This window comes from Pelophylax lessonae, assembly GCF_965119305.1.
Source record: "Pelophylax lessonae genome assembly, chromosome: 5".
Lineage (NCBI taxonomy): Eukaryota > Metazoa > Chordata > Amphibia > Anura > Ranidae > Pelophylax > Pelophylax lessonae.
This window is the reverse complement of record NC_138772.1, coordinates 80,715,401-80,733,589: the sequence shown is the minus strand read 5'-3', so window position 1 is coordinate 80,733,589 and position 18,189 is coordinate 80,715,401. Positions and strand designations below refer to the sequence as shown.

Genomic DNA, 18,189 nt, shown 5'->3' with positions numbered 1-18,189 from the left:
TCTCTGAAGCTGGTTTCACATACACTATGTACAAAGATATTGACATCATGCTGAGGAATTAGAACCAAACCTCAAATATGTAAGTGGTTTCACCATCCTGGGACACTCATCCCCTTCTATATCTTGTTTCATGTTTTAACTTGTAGCCTAGATTTCTTGCACCAAGCAGTATTTCTGTCTACAACTGGGCAGTAGAGCTGCACGATTCTGGATAAAATGAGAATCACGATTTTTTTGCTTAGAATAAAGATCACGATGCTCGGCGCAACATCATCTTTTACATTATACAAAAAAATTGGGTTAACTTTACGGTTTAGTTTTTTAACCGGTTGCCGACCGCCGCACGACTATATACTGCGGCGGTCAGCCCCGGCCAGGCAGAGTGACGTAGGGGGTACGTCACTCGCCTGTCACTGACTTGTGAGCCAATTGCGGGCGGGCACGCGCCCGCCCGCCCCGGCTCGTTCACTGACAAGTCAGTGCATGTGACCGGCGGACCCGATCGTCCGCCGGTCACTCACGATCGCTCCGGTGAAGGGAGAAAGGCGGACGGCTTATATAAACAAGCCGTCTGTCATTCTCCCCTGTGTAAAAATGAAGATCAGACGGTTCTACTATGTAGGACCGTTGATCTTTGTTTTTACACCAATAGCCAGGTCCCTTTACAGTTAGAAACACGCCCCTAGGACACACTTAACCCCTCCCTCTCCAATACAGTTAACCCCTTCCCTGCCAGTGTCATTTTTGCAGTAACAGTGCATATTTATAGCACTGATTACTGCAGTAATGTCACTGGTAGCCCCAAAAGTGTCAAAAATGCCAGTCAAGGGTCCGATCTGTCCGCCGCAATGTCGCAGTACCGCAAAAAAAAAAAAAAAAAAAAAAAAAAAAAAAAAAAATCGCAGATCGCCGCCATTACGCGTTAAAAAAAACCCAACAAAAATGACAAAAATCTTTCCCTTATGCCCCATACACACGTGCAGATTATCTGCAGACTTTTGTCTGCAGACTTACCAAAACCATATAATATGAGGTCAAACCTAAACACTTTCAATTTGTATGCAATCCGGCAGGCCCTTGCACTACATAGAAAAGGTAAATCTGCAGACAAAAGTCTGCAGATAATCTGCACGTGTGTATGGGGCATTAGTTAGTAAACGCGATAACTTTTACCAAACATATGTAGCATAAAACAAATTGGCCGAAAATGTTAAAAAATTTTGATTTTTACATTTTTTTGGGGGGGAATTTCATATAAAAAAAAATGTGAAAAATATTATTTTTGCAAAATTGACGCTCTTTTTTTGTTTATAGCGCATGATCAAAAAAAAAAAAAAAAAAAAAAAAAAAAAAAAAAAAAAAAAAAAAAAAAAATCGCACAGGTGATCAAATACCACCAAAAGAAAGCTCTGTTTGTGGGAAAAAAAGGACGTCAAATTCGTTTAGGTACAGCGTCGCACGACCGCGCAATTGTCCGTTAAAGTCACGCAGAAAAAAAAAAAAAAAAAAACGCAAAAAAACCCCTGGTCTTTTAGCAGCCAAATCCTCCGGGCCTTAAGTGGTTAAAAATTCATTGTGTATTTTTTTCCAAATAAACTGCGTTTGAAAGACTTCTGTGCAAATACAGTGTGACATAAAAGATTGCAACGATTGCCATTTTATTCTCTAGGGTCTCTGCTAAAAAAATAAAAAAAAAAAAATAATTTTTTAGATTTTTTTTGGGGGGGGGGGGGGGTTCTAAGTAAGTTTCTAGCAAAAAAAATTCAGATTTTACTTGTAAGCAATAAGTGTCAGAAAAAGGCTAAGTCTTTAAGAGATTAAACTGCTCTCACTTAGGCTCCATTCACATATAAGCTTTTTGGATCGCGGGCAAAATTGCCGCGATTCTGGCCGCGATCCCGAATCATTGCAAGTCGCAGGACGCTCGATCGATTCAAGTGAATTGCAATGGCATCCCAAACGCGGCGTGATTTTGCTGTGTCGCCTGATGAATCACGGTAAAATCACGCACACAGAATGGCGGGAGTTCATTTGGGCAACAGGCGTCCCGGGATTCTGTTTGCGTGATTTTACTGTGATTCATCAGGCGACAATCGTTGCAAAATCGCGCCGAATTTGGGGTGCCATTGCAAGTCACGGGAATCGCACGGGCATCCCGTGACTTGCAATGGTTTGGGATCGCAGCCAGAATCGCAGGAATTCTGCCCTATATGTGAATGGAGCCTTATAGACGGAAGTTCTTAGCTTTGATCCACACGTTCACATGTGGGCGTAGCGGATTGCGGGCAGAATCGCCGTGATTCTGCCCGCGATCCGCAAATCATTGCAAATCGCGGGACGCCTGTGCGATGCCCGTGATTTGCAATGGCACCCCAAACGCTGTGCGATGTTGCCGCGATTTCCGCCTGCCGAATCGTGGTAACATCACGCAAACAGAATCGCGGGACGCATGACGCCCAAAAAAGGTACAAGAGCTTCTTTTGTGCGTCATGCGTCCCGAAATTCTGTTTGCGCGATGTTACTGCGATTCAGCAGGCGGAAATCGCGGCAACATCGCACAGCGTTTGGGTGCCATTGCAAATCATGGGCATCGCACAGGCGTCCCACGATTTGCATTGATTTCCGGATTGCGGGCAGAATCGCGGTGATTCTGCCCATGATCCGCTACGCCCACATGTGAACGTAGCCTTAAAGCAGTAGTGTGACTTTTACTTTAACTACAGGTAAGCCTATAATAAGGCTTACCTGTAGGTACAATTAATATCTCCTAAACCTGCATGGTTTAGGAGATATTTGCACTGCATGCAGCCGCTGACGCGAGCGGCGCATGTGCTCTGAAGGTCCGGGGGGACCTTCAGAGTTCCTTGCCGGGAAGTGCCGGAAAATGACTCCCGCGCGCATGTGAGAAGAGACGCAGAGGGATCATGTCAGCTCCCACAGCGGTGTCCGGGGGTCCGTGTCGGGGCTTCGTTCTAAGGTAAGTATTTCATAATGAGCTAGTATGCGATGCATATGTATGCCTTTGTCTTGCAGGGTTTTTTTTTTAAGTATACTACCGCTTTAGGCTCCTTTCACACTTGTACGACTCCAAAGTTGCACCGCACCTTTGATGCATCTTTGACGCAACTTTGGATGGGTGCAACATGGATACGACTTTGGCTTTGACCAGTTTTAATGGACAACTGTTGCACACAAGTTGCATAGTATAACAATTTGGTATGACTTTCATGCAACTTCTGAGGGTTAACATTGAAGTCTATGGCCCTGAAGTTGCATGAAAGTCAGACCAAAGTAGTGCGTGAACTGCTTTGAAGTTGCTGCAACTTTAAGTTGCGCATATATGAATGGTTATCATTGGAAAACATGGGGAACGACATGTCGTGCAACTCTGATGTCCAAAGTTGCATGACAAGTTGCACAAGTGTGAGCCCCCATTCACATTAGGTCGCTCCGACTTCTGGGGTGACCTGTGAATTCACGTGCAACGCGACTTCAGCGCGACTTGCACGGACTTCATATAATGAATGTCTATGCAAGTCGCCCCGAAGTAGTACAGGACCCTTTTTCTAAGTTGGAGCAACTTGTGTCGCTCCTATTAGAACCGGTCCTGTACTACTCAATGGACCCGACGGTGCGCGACTTGCCAGGCTGACCAAGTCGCCTGACAAGTCGTAATAGTGTGAACCGGCTCTAAAAGGGGCCTTAAGGCTGCATTCACACTTGAGCGTAGCGTTTTCGCGTTTTTTTACTGCGATTTTAACGCAATTTTCAGGCGTTTTTGGAGGCAGGCATTGACATCTATCAAAAACGCTGGTAATCAGCCCAAAAAGAAGCGCTAGTACTTTTTTCAGCTACAGGCGTTTTGCAAAACGCTCAGATGTGAACAGGGGCCATTTAAATGAATGGGGTTTTACTTGTTGGGCGTTTTGGAATGTTTTTTTGAGCATTTTTGGAGCTGAAAAATGCTCAAAAATGCCCAGGTGTGAATGGAGCCTTAAGAACGAGATGATATATTGTAAAGCATTGTGTTTATAGTTATCCTGCAGCCTTAACAATGTTGATAAACATTTGCAGGAGGCTCCTTTTTTTTTTGACAGCTGTGAGTGAGCAGAGAATCGAGGAAAACTGAATTTTTGTAAAATCTTACCGTAAAATTCCTTCCTCTGACAGTCGCTAGCTTGCTCCTGTGGATACCTGTGTCAATACCCATTGGTGAAGACTGTATGAGTGGGCGGCGACTGTCAGAGGACGTAAGAGAAATGCCATTTTAAGATCGTGAGGGACGGTGAATTGAGATCATGATTTTTTTTAACGATTAATCATGCAGCTCTACTGGGCAGAGTGCTAAATATTTTCTACACTTCACAAGCGTCCCATGACTGTGTGCTATGTAACCTTCCTTTACTTCTCCAACATAAGGGAAGAAAGCTGCAGAGTGCTTAGAGACAGAATGGCACTCACTGATATAGGTTATTGCAGGTTGAGATGCAGGACCACTCAGCAGATGAAGATTCTGCTAGCCTTCATGCACCCTCGCCTACATTTATGGTGGCAAAATCGTGCTGCAATTTTGCAGTGCCTGGCCATCAAAACGTTCCTATTCTTCCACGTTCAGGAGAGGGAGATTGAAGCTCCTAAGGCTTTTATGGAGTTGAGTTTAGGCGCTTTGGCAAAAAAAAAAGAAATGCTAAAAGCTCCTAAACTCAAGTTTTTGAGCTGCTAGTGTACATGAAGCCTTAAAAGTGGATGTAAACCCTTACATTTACTCAGTGAAGTGACTGACCTCAGGTGATACAGAGATGAAACAAATCCTCCAACATAAGTTGTACCTGTTTATCTGCAGCCATCTCTTTTCTGCATCTATTCGAAGTGCAGAATTTACACAGCTTGTCTGAGCTGTCAGAAAAAAAGTGTGGAGAGCCTAAGGTATAAACTGCAGAGCTCAGTGAGAAGAGCTCTGAGAGCTGATTGGAGTGAAAGGACACAACCCCCTTTACACAGCACACAGGAACAGAGGTGAGACAGTCAATCACAGGCTGTGTGTTAAGAGATCTCTCCCCTCACCTTTTTTCTCGGTGTCAAGAAAACTTGCCACAAGTGATTCATGCTAATAGCAGAGGAATGAAGCAGCAGACAGAAATTACACTTAGTGCTCTAAATTGAGACAAGTACACACTATAGAGGGATGTGCTTTTTTCATATTTCATGTCTGAGGTTTACAACCACTTCTCTCCTCTCAATCACAGGCTACACAGAGATCAGTGGGAGTCATTGGCTGCCAGTCAATTTTAGTGAGGAGAGAGTAGGGGAGGCAGGGCTGAGCTGCACTGTGTATGTATGGATGCAAACAGCTCAGTGCAGGAGTGTGCGCTTCCCCGTAGCAATGGGCTTGCTATGTTGGCGCACACAGACGAGGAGGAACCAAGATTGCCTCCGGCAGAGGACCCTAGAAGATGAGGTTCAGGGCTGCCCTGTGCTATTAATACCCTTGCACAGAGCAAGTAAATATGACTTTCGTTTTTTTAAAGGAAAAAAAAAACACTTTAGTATCTCTTTAACCTCCCTGGCAGTATTATTATGTCAGGAATTATGTACCAAAAGCGGTACAATTTTTTGATATTTATAATATATAAAATATAAATATTATATTAATAATAAATATATTATAAAATATATTATAAAAAATATATTATATATATATATATATTAATAATATAATTTATAATTTACAATTTATAATATTTGATATTTTTCGGATACTAAGGTGATACAGTGCTTCCTCTCAGATTACACAGTATCACAGTATCACCTCCTTTTTATGTGTTTGTGTAACATTTGAATTTCCCTCCCTAGTTCCGCTCCCATGCACCATTGCTGCTGCAGGGAACGGAACCAGGAAGTCATCAGAACGATGGACGAGCGGCGGGGATCTCGGCGGCGATCACAGCAATGGGAGATCATCGCTGGATTGCCAGGGGAAGGTAAGGAACCCCGCTGCAGGCTCTGCACATCTACCCCGAGCGTGACTCGGGGATACCGATGGTAGCATGAAAAAACCACCCTGAGTCACGCTTGGGGTTACCGCTAAGGGAGTTAAAGCACTCTCAATCTGACAAGCAGAGCAGGACGTTTCCTGATAAATAAAACCCATTACTTAAAATGGTTCAGAAGGCTAGTTTTTTATTTTACCTGAATGCATTCTCTACATTCAGGTAAAAAAAAACCCAACCAGTTTCTTTGTACCCACCCCCATCCCTAAACACTTACCCAACTCCTGTCATCGCTCCAGCGCTGTCCCAGGTGCAGCACCGCTCCGCTTACTTCCTGGTCTCACGATAGATACCGAGAGCAGTGGGCACCATAGGCTAGGCGGTTTACTGGCGCTGTGTGTGTCTATGAACGCACACAGTCTGAATCAAGAGCGCACACACACGAGTGCCCCCATAGCACACAGCTTGCTAAGGAGGCATCCAGAGGAAGAAGAAGCAGACATCACTGACAGGGACCTGCCAAAGAGGAGGAAAGGGACCTTTCTGTGCAATATTGTTGCACAGAGCAGGTAAAGTATAACGTCTTATTTTAAGAAAAAAAAAAAATCTTTAATAAAACTTTATCATAACATGTTAAAAAATAAACTAGATCAAGTGAGAGTTCTAACATATTCCTACAATAAAAACAAAGATAAAAAAGCAGTGTAAGAAGACATAATCGTATGTACAGGCCTCTGACTCACAGAACGTCTATTCATGGTCATGAGACTACAAGCAGCATGAACAGGTAAACAAAGTTCTCCAGCACAGGACATGAATATCTTCACTGCAGCACTGAGCACACCTCTAATGCCACATCACCAAAGCTGTACTCTGATATTTACTTTAAGAGGGGGTTTATAGGTCTTGTCTGTGAGCACAATGCTTCATCTCCTTATCCCCAATCCTTACATCCAATATTAGAAATTCCTGCTAGAAGCAACTATTGGATTTAAGGAAAAAGAAAGGACAGATCCATTCAGATCAAAAAGACAATTCCGTATCAGATTAAAAAGTGTACGGTGCGTAATGCCAGATTTGATGGCTGGTCTACAGGCAGAGGCCGATTCTTATGGCTGTCCACAGACAAATACAGTATAAAGGATTTCCGATTTTTCCCCATTTATACTGGTTTGTTGCATATTGGTTCTGGGTAAGACATATAGAAGCCACACAGCTCATATTTCCAGAAGAAAGCCAACAACTGCCTCCAAAATTCTCTCATTGCAGGTGTTCTTAAGGAAGGTTACATCCCCTGTCAGATTATTTTTTTGCTGTGCATCCTCCGGGAGAGATTTCCCTTTATTTCCTGTCTTGAAGGCACAACGGGAGATGAGAGAAAATCTCTCCCACAGAAGAGGATATCCCATCTTAGACAGCGGTCACCAGAATGTTTGTCTCCACTGGAAGATTTCCTCTCACTTCTTGCTCTCAACTCTATTAACAGCTTTTTTCTACCAGGTGGCTTCAATGGTGCCTTGGCAAAACACCTAGAAATTGCCCATAAACTGTATACAAGCCTGCCTATTAGTTACACAAAGCCACAGATTAGGTGTCCCAACAACCAATGATGTCATCAGCTAACAAGGAGGATGTCGGGCACCTATACAGCATCCTTGTTTGCCCCTCTCCAAAAGGTGTATTTGCTTTGGAAGAATAAATCACCGCTAAATGTTGGGTGTCCTACTCATGTGGATGTTGCTACATTATGCAAAACTATTCGTTTTTTAAAATTTAGAAAGGGGTGTTTTGGGGCTGTGTGGAATTTTAAAGGGTGCCTTTACTGGAAAAAGGTTGAGAAACACTTCTCTATAATTTCCAATTATCTATCTCAGTGACAATGGTCACCAGGACAAATAGAGGGGTCAATACCGCAAGTTCCATTCAACCTGACATCAAGGGTCTCTTTCCTACCTTGGCAGTGGGTGATCTTTAATGCTGCAAGGAACCATAATGACATGGCAAAATTCTCTGCAGCATTCTGCAGTGAGCCCAGGAGGATGAAACCCCAGGTTGTAGGTCCTTGACACCACAAGTTCATAAGAAGTGGGTCCTAGGCCAGTATAGAAAGGGTTAACAGTTTATTGGCATTGATAACCGAAAAACAAAGTACATAAAATGCTTACATCCCCCTGGGCTGGAGTGGATAAGGGCACCTGGCAGCAAGCAACACAAGTGCAAGGAGGTCAGTCTGCCAGGACTGCTGAGAAGTGTGTGCACTAAGCCGGAAACCTGCCGGCGTGAGGATGAAAGGACTCTGCTGTAAGTTCCGTAGCGGTGACATCAGCCGGACAGGCGCCACTTGTGGGGAAGTACCAGGAACCAGGGTGGACCACAAGCTATATGGTTGCCATGACTACATGTTTCGCGCAATGCGCTTTATCAAGTCATTGTCACTGCTCAGCAGTCCTGGGAGACGGACCTCCTTGCACTTGTGTTGCTTGCTGCCAGGTGCCCTTATCCACTCCAGCCCAGGGGGATGTAAGCATTTTATGTACTTTGTTTTTCGGTTATCAATACCAATAAACTGTTAACCCTTTCTATACTGGATGTTCACCTGACTTTCTTATCCATTGCATCCCGGTGTGGTTCATGCGCTGCCTTCCTCATGTACTTTTATCCATATCAGCACCCTTCCTATGCTCGTTCGCTAGCAGCAGAAAAAAGCTGGGGAGCCTCACAGGCTTATTTCTATCCCTCCACCCTAAAGGCACCCAGGAGCGCCAGATTTGTGATTATTGCTTTGCTTCCTAAGCCTAGCTATGAGGTCAGAATGGACGCCTCGTCTTCCCCCACAGCTGTCCGACAACATATCTAGGAAGGAGACAGCCACTCCTGGCTCCGAACAGTTTCCCCGAGACAAGTGGGGGCCAGAGGGATGGGAGGTTGACATGTTCCTGGTCCCTCTACTTGTCTCAGAAAAATACTTGATGTCAAGACAAGCAGCCATTGAGAAGAGTCTATCCCCTTCCCAACTCTGTTGTTAGGTGGCCATGAGAGGGGAGGGGGGTAGTTTTTAAAATTTTTGTTACACTTATTGGTTCATGGGAACAAATCTGTGATCGCAGCGATGGGAAAAATAAACCTATATTATGTATTGTAGGAATGCACCGAAATTTCGGCCAGCGAAATTATCGGCCGAAAATGAGCATCAAATCTCATTTCAGCCGATAATGGGTTAACATTGCCGAAAATAAATATGGCCGCCGTGGGGAAGGAGGAGGGCGCAGCGCAGCCCAGGTTTTAAAAGTCCCGCCTCTGGCCGGCCGTCCGCCTCTTAATGACGTCCCTACTACGATCTGTGCATTAATGGACATACCAGGCGGGGGGGGGGCGGGGCGAGCGGCCGCTATAGATAGAACTATGTGAATTATCCCTGTCAGCTCAGCACCACTATGTGTGATTGAGAACAGAACTGACCTGACACCGGGCGGGGGGGGGGCGTTTTGGAGGGGCCGCTATTAGCTGTAACTATGTGAGAGCTTCACTTCCCTGACAGGCATGTATCTCCGCTGACAGGGAAGTGAAGCTCTCACATAGTTACAGCTAATAGCGGCCGCTCCCCCCGCCCGGTGTCAGGTCAGTTCTGTTCTCATTCACACATAGTCGTGCTGAGCTGACAGGGATAATTCACATAGTTCTATCTATAGCGGCCGCTCGCCCCGCCTGGTATGTCCATTCATAATACACAGATCGTAGTAGGGACGTCATTGAGAGGCGGTGCCGCCGGCCAGAGGCGGGACTTTTGAATGAAGGACACCCGAGGAGGGGGACGCTGAGGCAGTGGGGGGGGGGGGGGGGAGCTGAGGCAGCTTACCAATGGTATTTGTATTATGAAGCATGAGCAGTTAATGTATTGTCACTGCAGGTCACTCATCTATTAGTGATCGACCAGTGGCAGGTAATTAACCCCTTTGTGCTCCATTAGTGCAACCAGTATCAGTGTTAATTAACACTGGTTGCACGGATACTGGTTGCACTAATGCAGCACAAAGGGGTTAATTACCTGCCACTGGTCGGTCACTAATAGATGAGTGACCAGCAGTGACAATACATTAACCCCTCATGCTTCATAATACAAATACCATTGGTAATTAAATTAACCTCTTGCCAACCCATCACAGTACATATACTGTGACAGGGTGGCAGCGACAGGTGTACGTCACTACCTGTTTTTGGTGTATGCCCCTGTTCTATCCATTTTACATTTTTTTGGGGGGAAAAAGTAATTTTCGGTTTCGGTTTTCGGCCAAGGGCATCCTGCATTTTCGGTTTCGGCCCAAAATTTTCATTTCGGTGCATTCCTAATGTATTGTATATTAGGGCTTGACAAATTGGCTTTGAATCTAGCCAGCTAAAAAGTTAGGAGCCAGTTTTTGTTTTTTAAATCATCTGCCCAGCGTCCAGAACTGCATGTCCGAGGCGTCGGACAATAAGAATTGCTCATGCCTGATGCCAAGTAAAAAAAAAGACAGACAATAAAAAGATTTTTGTTATAAGATTAATAAGTCAAATAAAGTCATTTTTACAAATAAGTCCTTTTTCTCCTTCACTGATGTGGCGGCGCTGATGGGCACTGCTGAGGCTGCAGGGTGGCCATGTGGGAGGAATCCAGACCGCTCCCGTGTCACTGTTTCGACCTAGCGCCTGGGTTTTGTTGAGCCCAGTTGTATAAAGAATTATACTTCCATGTATGCAATATACTGTACAATACTTAAGAATTTAGATAACGTTTGCTCTGCATTATTCTTTTGTTGATTGCACAAGTAATAAAAGAAGTAAAGAACCCTATTAAATCAATCCATTCAAGTACAAGATTGGCATGACATTTTTTGGGGGTCTCCTTACCAAATTGGCTGACTCAATGATGGTGTCATGGAATGCTATGATGAATGATTTTTCAGAATTCTGTATGAACATTTAAAGGACAATCAAATCAAATATGGAAAGTTTTATCTGAGGATGGAGAATAAATGATCCCTACAATTTATAGAGAGTCGTAGATGCTCATTAGAAATAGGTTTCCTCTCTGTGCAACAAATGCTGCAGCTTGCAGCAGACTCCTGTCACCGTCAGGAGTATATAAATCTCTGGCAAAATTGCCTCAGACAGAATTTAGTCTGCTACACAATATATACACGTGCAACACAATTTACTTCAGTATGAAAAGAGGTCTTATGCTGGCTATACACCAGTAGACATTTTTCAAAATCTATGATTCAATATTCTTCAATATTGTAATGGTGGGGGGATCAATCTGATGCTTTTTTACTGTAGTGATGAGAAAACTCAAAGAAGCAAGATGGAAATGCGTTTCTTGAATGAAATAAAGTGTAACTGTGAAAGTGGTAGTTTGGGGATAATAGTACATATTAGGGATAGACTGATATTATTTCAGGGCCGATACCGATTTTCCAGCCACCTATCAGGCAGATAGTTGATATTAGGTGCCGATATTCTGCACATATAACTTGTTTTTTTACACTGTCCTTTTTATTTATTTTTTGGATCACTTTAAGTGCCGGTTCACACTGTTCCGACTTGTCAGGAGACTTGGTCGCCTGACAAGTAGCGGACCGTGCTGTGCAATTGGAACTGTTCTAATAGGAGCGACTCAAGTCGCTCCGACTTAGAAAAAGGTTCCTGCACCATTTTTTTGCAAAGTCGGAGCGACTTGCATTGACTTCCATTATGTGAAGTCATTGCAAGCCGTGCCGAAGTCGCGGTGCACGGGCGACGGCATCAGTCGCCCGAAGTCGTGTCGCCCCAGTGTGAACCGACACTTATTGCTGTCACAAAGAATATAAACATCCCTTGTGACAGTAATAGGCAGTGACAGGTACTCTTTATGGAGGGATCCGGAGTCTGCAAGACCCCCAAACCCCTCCTCTGCACTTAAAAGCATTCAAAACTTCAACTTTGGCTGTTTTGAATGCTGTCATTTTTTAAAAATCTGGTGCCTTTAAGGCTCCAGTAACCGTAAGTGATGTCATGACATCGCTTCCAGCTTACTACAGAGACCCGATTAAAGCCAATTCCGGCTTTGTTCGGGTCTTCGGCCAGCTGGCGTATGTGCCGGCTGGGTGCTCAGGTCTCCCAGTGGGATGGGAGACTCAGGCAGAGCAGCGAGAGGCACCGGGAGGGGGTGGGGACACACCCCTCCCATTGCCTGTAATAACAGCCGAGTGGCTGCTTAGCAGGATCGGTTGTTTCTTACAAGAAAGCTGACCGTCTGCTCTAGAAAACCGTACCGGGGTGATGTCTGTAGCTGCAGGAATCACTCCGGTACAAAAACTTGAAGCAATATTGGCCATATGTGGCCGATACCAATACTTCAAAAAAAGTCGGCCCCCACCGATAATTGGTCAATCCCTAGTACATATTGTAATGGAACCTGTTCTTCTGGAATTACATTGACTTAGCAGGTCTGGACAAATTTGTAAGGGCTTTTGAACAAAATTAGTTGGCTTGAAGTTGAACCAAATCTTAAGAAATGCAAGCAGACAGGCTCTTCATGAATCAATACATTTACTTGCCTGTTCATACTGCTTCTTGGGCCTCAAGCACATTGAATGTTTTTAACACCGTTCTTAATGGTGTCTGGCATTTTTCTGTTTCTAAACACCCCTGCGTGTTAGCCCGTGTGTCCATGTATACATACATAGTTTTAAAAAACAGGAAACAAAACCCAATGCTAGAATTAAAAGGCATCTAGGAAAAATGGCCAGTGTCCAGTTTGCATGAGGCCTTGAAGTGGATCTTCGCTTGCCTCCTGACCTCCATTTTCTTTTTTTTTCCCCTGCTTACCAGGTTGTGAGTTATGCACAATTCAGATACTCACCCAGGGTTATCCTGCCGAGATCCTCTTCTCTGCTGCCACCTCTCGGGTCCTGTGCCACCATGTTCTTGCGTGATGTCATCGGGAGGCTGCCGTCTCTTCTGGGATTGGCAGGTGGGCCTCCCGATGATGTGCCGCTAGACACGCCCTCTCCTCCTTTTGTGAATGAAAGATTATGCCTCCTGAGATGCGACATACATATCAAATGAGGCAAAGGGAGCACAGTGCAGGTAATTTGCCTAGGCAAGAAACGAGTATAGGGGCAGGTCCAAAACCTTTCCAAAAAAAAAAAAAAGGTAAACAAAACCCAAAATAAAAGCAATATTTGTTTAGCGAAGTGGAGGAGGGAAGTTTGACGGGTAAAGATCCTGGGCAGTTCAGTTTACATTCTAGCACAGTGCCCAGGTGTCGCAATGAATGTACTCTTATGCATTTTCAGGATTGACGTCATCCCACACAGGTATACTAAGATAACCGAAGACCGACAAAGGAAAGAAGCCAAGAAGAAGATGCCAGCAAGGAAACTCTTGGACATTGGACTGTTTGAGCAAAGGTAAGTACTGTTGACTTTAGTTTCACTTTAATAATAATAGTAAGCAGGAATGAGCTTGGGTGTATTTGACTACCAGTCCAAATCCAGGTGAGCCAGTCAGGAAGTGGTCCCTCTACTGGTCCAATCATAAGCAGCCGAAGCATTCCTGCAAGGCAGCTATACCCATACATGTCCCTTGTATATGTGCAGCTGTGGGGTGGGGAATGCCTTGGCACGTACAGAAGATAGCTTTCGGATGTGCTCGCTTATGTGGGTTCCGACTGGTATTCAAACACACCCAATTTCATCTTTAATGGCAAAAACGAACACTCTGGTGAACAATTTTTCTGAATTTCTGCAATATCCAAATGAAAATATTCATAAATTTGTCGCAGCCATTCCTGCAGAATGTAAAAGTGCCGCATTTAATGTGGACCTTCACCCTAAATTACATCCTGAGTTACCGTTCCTCCTCCCCCCTCCCTCTTTTACCAGTAGACTTTTTTTTTTCCCAATACATTTTATTCCTGCTGCAAAGCAATACTTACATCACCTACATGAGGCATTCTCAGTTCTCACCACACCCCTTACCACATGCGCACATGTGTTGCATTGCTCGGGCACTGACAGAACCCTGCAGCACATTTGCACATGTGCCAGTTTCCTTGGTCATCTGTACATACAAGCTTCCTCACGCACGTGTAAAAACTGACAACAGCAAAGTCTAAAACCTTCCCTGTCTTTGCACAAATGCAGATGTGCTGGGCAACGCTGGGCAGAGCTCCATGGGCTAATCTGTGCAAGCACAAGAATTGTGGTGTCGGAGGGGGCGGAGCTTGTCCAGAGCGCACTGAAGTTCCACTTTAACCACTTGCCTACTGGGCACTTATACCCTCTTCATGCCCAGGCCAATTCTCAGTTTCCAGCACTCTAACACTTTGAATGACAATTGAACGGTCATGCAACACTGTACCCATATTTTTTATCTTTATTTTTGAGACATAGAGCTTTCCTTTGGTATTTAGTCACCACTGGGGTTTTTATTATTTGCTAAGCAAATTAAAAAATACCAAAAGTGTAAAAAAAAAAAAAAAAAAGGTTTCTTCGTTTCAGTTATAACATTTTGTAAATAAGTAATTTTTCTCCTTCATTGATGTGAGCTGATAGACTGCACTGATGGGTACTGATGAGGCAGCAATGACGGGCATCACTGATGGGCACCGATGAGGCAACAATGATGGGCACAGATTAGGCAGCAATGACGGGCATCACTGATGGGCACTGATTGGCGGGACTGGACTGATAATCACCCCATGTGTGGATTTGCCTGGTATCGGCTCTTCTCTCCTCATATGATGCCAGCTGTTTACACTGTGATTGGACACAGCTGATTACATGGTAAAGATTCACCGTGATTGGGTCTATACCCCGATCACAGATCACTGCTGATGCGCACCGCAGGGGGTGCACAGGAGGACATCATAGGACGGCCTCCTGGGCAAAGGACGGTCGCGCTGTAGCTGTCATTCGGCTATAGCGTAATCGTGAACTAGTTAAAAGAGTAGTACAGCCAAAGCTTGTTTGGCTGTACTTCTATGGATCACAGGACTTTGTTTTGCACTCCGGTGAACCGTTTTCAGCAGAGAAGGCACCGCGTCATCACGACAATGGAGTCTGGATCCGCCAGGTGCCTGGACCGACACCAGGCTCAGCCTCTCAACAAGCCGCTGAGAGCCTGAGCAGGCCACCCCCCGCCCCTCCACAGCTCAGCGCTCCTATGAGCGAGGAGGGGGGCAGAGCGGAGAGCTGCTGGCTGACAGTGACCAGCTCTCTACTCGGGGAGCTGTAAGAACCTAGTGCTCAGCGGTGTTCGATCGCTTGCTTCTCAGTGTAGAGGTGCCGGGGGACCATTGCTGCATCCACCTAGGTAAGTATTAAAGCGGAGTTCCACTCAAAAGTTATCTGCCCCCCCTCCAGTGCCACATTTGGCACCTTTCAGGTGGGAGATGGGTACATGTTTTTGACAGGTACCCTTCCCCACTTCCGGGAGGCGCTGTCCCTCTGAAGTTTGGCCCCCCTCCTTTTTCCTCCGCCGCTGGGCCAATTACAAAGCGCAGCACAGTAGGGAACCAGCAGTGAAGCCGAAAGGCTTGCGGGTTCCCTTACCCTGGATGGCAGCGGTGTCACCCGAGAGCCGATACGAAAATCGGCTTCGGGTGCTGACATTACGGACTCCCTGGGCCGGTAAGTTCTACTATTTAAAGGTCAGCAGCTACAGTATTTGTAGATGCTGACTTTTCATTTTTTTTAAAGGGGGGGCAGAACTCCGCTTTAATCTTAAAAAAACAAAAAGCATAAACCTATACTTCGCCTTTAAAGCGGAGTTCCAGCCATTTCACTCACCTGTCCAACGGTCCAGCGATGCGGCCGCCCGAAACCTCGATCCTGTCCCTCGGCACCGGCATCACTGCTGTGGGCACCCAGCTGTGACAGTTTGCGGCTTCACAGCCGGGTACCCACTGCGCATGCACGAGTCGCACTGCGCATCTTGATTGGCCGGCAATCTTCTGGGACCTCTGACGTGTCCCAGATTGCAGGGAGGGAGGGGGGAGAGGAGAACTTCCGCTCAGGGCGCCGCGGCGCTCCGAGCGGAAGTGGGAGCGGGTACCTGTCAAAACTAGGTACCCTCTCCCCCCCCCCCCCCCCCCGAAAAATGACATGCCAAATGTGATAGGGGGTTAGAATACCTAAAGCGGAAGTTCCGCTTTTGGGTGGAACTCCGCTTTAAAGCAGAACTAAACTCATCTGTATAACTGCTTCTCAAAGCAGCTAGATTGAAGGAACATTGTGAATAACTGCCACATCTGCTTGTGTTCCCAACCATTCCATGAAATGCCCGCTGTCAGAACTGATCACATGTGCACCGCCATGGCAACCGCAGATCAGACAGAGGCCAAGATGGCCGCTTTCTTGGCTGTAGAGGATAGGAGGGTTTAGTTCCCCTGGCTGACTACCCATGAATTTGTGGCCGGACTTCCTCATCTTGCCATCACATCGGTGGGAAAACGATTTACTGAACCGCCATGAAGATGTCACCATTAGAAGTGACAGACTTCGCTGGCCACTAATACGCCCATAACCGCCCCAATATCAGTGACAGGTCCCATCACCTGCTGTTTGCTGGGAGAGATCGGCTTCACTATGACCACCCTATCCTGTGAGTGATCCATACCAATCCATGAGACATATAGACATTACACACAATGCACCCCATCAGGCCCCAGCCCCTGTGTGAGCAGACATGACACTGGCAGCAGCCTGTGATATGAACCCAGTCACTGCCCAGGCCCTGGCTGCCCATGGCGGCTCTCCTTACCTAGACTTGCCCACCCCGCTCTCCCCAATGATGAGGATCTTCAGGGTGGTCAGAATATCTTCCTCCATTCTTCCCCTCTGCCGCTCCGGCTCTGCGCAGCTCCAACACTGCGCGCTCCCAGCAACCTTCTACCTCTCAGCGCGCGCCCGAATGGACTCGGAAGATGACAACAGCCAGGGAAGGCACGCTCCCGCAGCCAGACGTCTCCCACTTCCCCTTTCCGTGCGTGCCTGCGTGCGCGCTCTCGCTGGTGACGGTGAGTTGTGTCACAGCTTAGTTTCTGTCTCGCGGCCTTCGTCTTCCGGTGACTGAGGACTGTCACCTCTGGTAGCTGACGCTAGGTGGCGCTAAAGGCCTATATATAGCATCAATGGAGAAAGCTTTGACACACATTACCTTTACTTCACGATTCCTCTTCACATGGTGTGCTGGGGGTGAGGTGACACAAGGTGTGCTGGGGGTGAGGTGACACAAGGTGTTCCTGGGGGTGAGGTGACACATGGTGTGCTGGGGGTGAGATGACACATGGTGTGCTGGGGGTGAGGTGACACATGGTGTGCTGGGGATGAGATGACACATGGTGTGCTGGGGGTGAGGTGACCCAAGGTGTGCTGGGGGTGAGGTGACACAGGGTGTGCTGGGGGTGAGGTGACACAAGGTGTTCCTGGGGTGAGGTGACCCAAGGTGTGCTGGGGGTGAGGTGACACAGGGTGTGCTGGGGGTGAGGTGACACAAGGTGTTCCTGGGGTGAGATGACACATGGTGTGCTGGGGGTGAGGTGACACATGGTGTGCTGGGGGTGAGGGGACACATGGTGTGCTGGGGGTGAGGTGACACAAGGTGTGCTGGGGGTGAGGTGACACATGGTGTGCTGGGGGTGAGGTGACACATGGTGTGCTGGGGGTGAGGTGACACATGGTGTGCTGGGGGGTGAGGTGACACAAGGTGTGCTGGGGGTGAGGTGACCCAAGGTGTTCCTGGGGTGAAGTGACACAAGGTGTGCTGGGGGTGAGGTGACACAAGGTGTGCTGGGGGTGAGGTGACACATGGTGTGCTGGGGGTGAGGTGACACATGGTGTGCTGGGGGTGAGGTGACACAAGGTGTGCTGGGGGTGAGGTGACACATGGTGTGCTGGGGGTGAGGTGACACATGGTGTGCTGGGGGTGAGGTGACCCAAGGTGTGCTGGGGGTGAGATGACACAAGGTGTGCTGGGGGTGAGGTGACACAAGGTGTTCCTGGGGTGAGATGACACATGGTGTGCTGGGGGTGAGGTGACACATGGTGTGCTGGGGGTGAGGTGACACATGGTGTGCTGGGGGTGAGGGGACACATGGTGTGCTGGGGGTGAGATGACACAAGGTGTGCTGGGGGTGAGGTGACACATGGTGTGCTGGGGGTGAGGTGACACATGG

The 18,189-nt window shown here is 46.8% G+C and overlaps 1 protein-coding gene across 1 annotated transcript in view; it reads right to left on the bottom strand.

Moving 5' to 3' along the window:
• RAB18 (RAB18, member RAS oncogene family) overlaps positions 1 to 16,999 on the bottom strand; it is a 74,159-nt gene extending 57,160 nt beyond the window's left edge. Inside the window, exon 1 of the mRNA XM_082257727.1 lies at positions 16,776 to 16,999. Coding sequence (XP_082113853.1) covers positions 16,776 to 16,843 — 68 coding nt within the window. The 5' untranslated portion in view covers positions 16,844 to 16,999. The remainder of the gene's footprint in view (positions 1 to 16,775) is intronic.
• Between the last annotated feature and the right edge of the window lie 1,190 nt (positions 17,000 to 18,189).